The 6,000-nt window shown below is 38.9% G+C and overlaps 1 protein-coding gene across 1 annotated transcript in view; it reads right to left on the minus strand.

Annotated features, from left to right (window-relative positions):
• LOC311099084 (ephrin type-B receptor 3-like) overlaps positions 1–4,460 on the minus strand; it is a gene marked incomplete at both ends in the record, with an annotated part of 49,187 nt that extends 44,727 nt beyond the window's left edge. Inside the window, one exon of the mRNA XM_084139707.1 lies at positions 4,397–4,460. Coding sequence (XP_083995833.1) covers positions 4,397–4,460 — 64 coding nt within the window. The remainder of the gene's footprint in view (positions 1–4,396) is intronic.
• Between the last annotated feature and the right edge of the window lie 1,540 nt (positions 4,461–6,000).

A 6,000-nucleotide genomic window follows, 5' to 3' on the forward strand; every position in this document is an offset into this window, starting at 1 on the left:
GGAAATACAAGCCGACAGAACCATATACCTACCGGCTCTAAAAAGTAGGGTAAACAATACTTTCCTGTTGATATTTTGTCTCAAATTTCAAGCAGCTGAAGGACAAACTGCCCAGACAACAGGTAGAGGTAGTTAAAATGTAATTTTATTCAACATTCTGGCTTGTAAGGAACATTTACATGATTATGCACTCAAATGTTTCAGGCTGTATATACCAATTACATTGTGTATTCCAGTTTGATTAATCAAAGCTAAAGGCAACTTGCCCACATGTATCTTTGGCCTGTCATTTTGTATGTGTCCAATGACACACCATTAATTGGTATTGATTGGCTAGCAACTGGGAGAGTATAATCCTCTGGTAATAACAATAGTCTTAGATTTGTTTGTGTTTCTGAAACGACTACATATCAGTGAAGTATTTTGAAACGAGAGAAAGCTTCAGGATATTAGAGGATTTGTTTCTTCCTTCCTCTTTAAATTGCTAGAGATATTGGCTTTTCCCTACAGAAAGGAAATGTATAGACAGTCGCTAAAGCTTTTTACACTAAGCATGTTGTAATGTGTGGCACCTATTTTGGAGTTGTGTCAATTGAACATATATGAACAGTCAGTATATAACCTCCCCATCAGTGTAATATCAAAGACACTGGTAACTAGCTCCTTCTATCTGTGGTAATACCTTGTGTACTTTGTGAGAACCAACATACAGTATATGGGTGTTTTATGTAGGATTAATCCTTTATGTCAAATTGAGCTGTATCATGGGCTTGCTCAAGTAACCCAACATAGGTACATAAGGAAATCCTCAACTAGTGGGTGTAATAACACAGCAGAAGGTACTTGACTATAGCGACAGGGATGCAGATGCAATGACATGTGACACATGGAGGACCGAAAATGCCGTGTGACATCCCTGCTTTCCTTTGTGGGGAAAGCTACACCAAGGAACTGGTGTGTGTGTGTGTGTGTTCTCATTGGTCAGTTTTCATAGAATAAATCCAATGTGTGACTCAACCACAACACAATATAGTGGCGTGATAGAAAACAGGCAGTATTGAATAGTATGAACATAAATGGTAACTCGATCTACGCTATCCATTTTCAATTATGGCAACATAAGAGGCGTTTTAGCAACATAAAAAAAAAGCCTATTCCAGTTACAACCTGCAATCAAAATAACCAATGTTTGTATGTGCCATGCAATTGGCGAAATAAAGCTGCGCTCATCTTATTATAAAATGTAATATTCATATTATTCAAACATAATCAACTTTTTGGCAGTTCATCAAGGCTTGCAAACACCCACATTCATTAATCAGGCTGTAATACACAATTACAGTGCCTCGCAAAAGTATTCATCCCCCTTGGCTTTTCCCCTATTTTGTTGCATTACAACCTGTAATTTAAATGGATTTTTATTTGGATTTCATGTAATGGACATACACAAAATAGTCAAAATTTGTGAAGTGAAATGAAATAAATAACTTGTTTCAATTAGTTAAATAAAGTCCACCTGTGTGCAATCTAAGTGTCACATGATCTCAGTATATATACAGCTGTCCTGAAAGGCCCCAGAGTCTGCAACACCACTAAGCAAGGGGCACCACCAAGCAAGCGGCACCATGAAGACCAAGGAGCTCTCCAAACAGGTCAGGGACAAAGTTGTGGAGAAGTAAAGATCAGGGTTGGGTTATAAAAAAATATCAGAAACTTTTAACATCCCACGGAGCACCATTAAATCCATTATTAAAAAATGGAAAGAATATGGCACCACAACAAACCTGCCAAGAGAGGGCCGCCCACCAAAACTCACAGAACAGGCAAGGAGGGCATTAATCAGAGAGGCAACAAAGAGACCAAAGATAACCCTGGAGGAGCTGCAAAGCTCCACAGCGGAGATTGGAGTATCTGTCCATAGGACCACTTTAAGCCGTACACTCCACAGAGCTGGGCTTCATGGAAGAGTGGCCAGAAAAAAGCCATTGCTTAAAGAAAAAAACAAGCAAACACGTTTGGTGTTCGCCAAAAGGCATGTGGGAGACTCCCCAAAAATATGGAAGAAGGTACTCCGGTCAGATGAGACTAAAATTTAGCTTTTTGGCCATCAAGGAAAACGCTATGTCTGGCGCAAACCCAACACCTCTCATCACCCCGAGAACACCATCCCCACAGTGAAGCATGGTGGTGGCAGCATGTTGTGTAAATAAAAAAAAAATATTTTGCATCTTCAAAGTGGTAGGCATGTTGTGTAAATCAAATGATACAAACCCCCAACAAATCCATTTTAATTCTAGGTTGTAAGGCAACAAAATAGGAAAAATGTCAAGGAGGGTAAATACTTTCGCCAGCCACTGTAATTGGTGAATACAGCCTGAAACTAATGCCTGCAAAATCGTGTAAATGATCCTTACAAGCCAGAATGTTGAATACAATTACATTTAAACTTACTTTACCGGTTGTCTGGGCAGTTTATCCTTCAGCTGTTCAAAATTTGAGACAAAATATCCACAGGAAAGTATTGTTTACCTGACTTTTTATAGAGCCTGTGGGTATATGGTTCAGCTAAGCATCAAGGTAAAATAGTTTTATATTGGATATTCGGTTTTCTCTTGTCAATAGCTATTGAACCAAGCATGCCATGACACTGAACATTCTGACAGCTTTTTTGTGTGAATTTTTCGTTATTATTATTTTATTCTGATTTACATAAAAAATATTTTTTTAAATCCCCAAACAAAAAATTTGTTGATTGTTCGCCATCCTCCCCTGATCCAGAATATACCAATTTCATTGTCATGGCAGGCTTGGTTCAATAGCCATTGACGAGAGAAAACCGAATATCCAATATAACATTAATTTTACCTAGGTGCCTTACAAAAGTATTCAGATTTCTTCACATTTTATTGTGTTACAAAGTGGGATAAAAATTTATTTAATTGACATTTTTTTGTCAGCAATCTACACAAAATGCTATTTTCAAGTCATGCCATAAATTGTCAAGCAGATTGAAGTCAAAACTATAACTTGGCCACTCAGAAACATTGACTGTCTTCTTGGTAAGCAATTCCAGTGTAGATTTGGCCTTTTGTTTTAGGTTATTGTCCTGCTGAAAGGTGAATTCCTCTCCTAGTCTCTGGTGTAAAGCAGACTGAAGCAGGGTTTCCTCTAGGATTTTGCCTGTGCTTAGCTCCATCCCATTTCTTTTTATCCTGAAAAAATCCCCAGTATTTGCCGATGCTTGAAAATAAAGAGGCAGTTACTCAGTGATGTGTTGTGTTGGATTTGCCCCAAATATAAGACTTTGCATTCAGGCCAAAAAGTGTATTCCTTTGCTCTGTTTTTTTTTTTTGCAGTAATACTTTAGTGCCTAAAGATGCATGTTTTGGAATATTTTTGATTCAGTTTACTTGTATTCTTCTTTTCACTCTGTCATTTAGGTCATTATTGTGTAGTCAGTACAATGTTGTTGATCGATCCTCAGTTTTCTCTGATCACAGTTTTTAAAGTTTGTAGCTGTTTTAAAAATCACCAATGGTCTCATGGTGACATCCCTAAGCAGTTTCCTTCCTGTCCTGCAGCCCAGTTCAGCAGGATGACTGTATCTTTGATGTGTCTGGGTGGTTTAATACATCATCCACAGCATAATTATTAACTTGACCATGCCTAAAGATATATTCAATGTCTGATTTGTTATTGTTACCCATCTACTAATCACTGCCCTGCTTTATGAGGCTTTCGAAAATCTCCCTGGTCTTTGTTGTTGAATCTGTGCTTGACATTCAATACTTGACAGAGGGAATTTACAGAGATATGTATGGGGGACAGAGGACGGGTTAGTCATTCAAAAATCATTTCAACCCCTATTATTTCACAGAATGAGTCCATGTAACTTTATTATGTGATTTGTTAAGCCAAATGTTACTTTTGAACTAATTTAGGCTTGCCTAAAGAAAGTGGCTGAATAATTATGCAACGACTATATTTTTTATATGATCATTTTTATTTATAGCCTATATATATTTTTAAAAAGGTCAAATTTGACATGAAAGTATTTTATGTAGATTGTTCACAAAAAATGTCAATTACATTAATTTTAATCCCACTTTGTAACACAATAAAATGTGAAGAAATCCAGGGGGTCTGAATACTTTTGCAAGGCACTGTACCTACCGGCTCTCTAAAAAGTCGGGTAAACAATATTTCCTGTGGCTATTTTGTCTCAAATTCCGAGTACAAATGTAATTATATTCAACATTCTGTCTTGTAAGGTACATTTACACGATTTTGCAGGCATTAGTTTCAGTCTGTATATACCAATTAATTGTGTATTACAACCTGATTAATCAGAATATGAGGCTATATGTTATATATTAAAATGATTTTACATACATACCTTCAACAGCTAATACCACGGGAAGCACAAAGCTGCATATCCACAGCAAGTAATCCATTGTCATAAACTAGGATCTTGCAACATTAATAAAGGTTTTGCTTGGACCCTTCATATGGTGCCACACAATACACAGCACCTAAACCACCGTCGTATAACGTTTTACAAGTATCTTTATTCTCATGTCTTGAATTAATGCAAGAAATAAAACCATCCTATTCCACTAGCCTACATCCATTCGCCGAAAGTAGTAATCAAGCAATTTTTGTTATTCATTCAAATCATCGGGCAAATCCACGGAGAGAAAGAGCAAAGCTATGGGGCATTACAATGCGCTTTCTCTCTGCCTTTATCGCGATTTATCGATGCCAAATTGTAGTCCAAAAGCGCATCTATGCACTTGCACATTGCTCCAAAAATACAGCAAATCTTTTATTTCGATAAACTCAGTAATCCACTTCGCTGACTCAGTTGTAGCTGTTGCTCCTCAGGGAGTGTTCGTTGGAATGGCAATTGGGACTGCCGAGACAGAGGGGGGCTGGGGCGTATGGGTGAAGGGGTGGAAGGCGGGGAATTGTCTGCTGTGGAGCAGCTGCCTTGCTCTGCGAGTCACACCCCTCCCGAGACGCAGAGAGAATGTCGTGAACTTTGGGGACCAGCATCCGAGATAAGAGAAAAGCCTTGGTTATGTGGAGGTTGTGTTAATTCAAATCCTAACCTGTCTGAATCAATCAATTTTCGATACAAAACGAACTGTGGATAGGTGACGAATGTCAATATCTACGCCTTGTTTTGAAATGGATAGATAGCTCCTCCCGAGGGTTATTGAGTGTCAAATCATATTTTATTTGTCACATGCTTTGCAAACAGGTGTAGACTAACAGTGAAATGCTTACTTACAGGTCCTTTTCCAACAATGCAGAGTTAAAGATCAAAATGAAAAATAAATAGAAATAGTGACAACATGAATAATACACAGTGAATAACGAATAATAATAATGAGTAAAATAACATGGCTATATACAGGGACTACCAGTACAGAGTCCGTGTGAAGGGGTACAAGGTAATTGAGGTAGATATGCACATAAAGGTAGGAGTAAAGTGACCAGGCAACAACATAGTAGACAGTAGCAGACGTGTATATGGTGAGTGTGAAAGTGTGTGTGTGGCGTCAGTATGCATGTGTGGGCATATTATGTGTGGGCATATGTAGTGTGTGTATTTGTGTGTTGGGGTGTCAGTGTAAGTATGTTTGAGTGTGCGGGTAGAGTCCAGTGTGAGGACATAGAGTCAGGGCAAGAGAGTTAGTGCAAAAATGGGTCAATGCAGGTCCGGGTAGCCATTTGATTAGCTATTTAGCGGTCTTGTTTAGCAGTCTTATGGCTTGGGGGGGTAGAAGCTGTTCAGGGTCCTGTTGGTTCCAGACTTGGTGCAGTGGTACTGCTTGCCGTGCAGTAGCAGAAAGAACAGTCTATGGCTTGGGTGGCTGGAGTGTTTGACAATTTTTAGGGCCTTCCTCTGACACCGCCTGGTATAGAGGTCCTGGATGGAAGGCCCGTACTCACCACCCTCTGTACCGTCTTGTGGTCGGGTGCCTTGCAGTTGCC

This window comes from Coregonus lavaretus (assembly GCF_964263955.1).
Source record: "Coregonus lavaretus genome assembly, chromosome: 23".
Lineage (NCBI taxonomy): Eukaryota > Metazoa > Chordata > Actinopteri > Salmoniformes > Salmonidae > Coregonus > Coregonus lavaretus.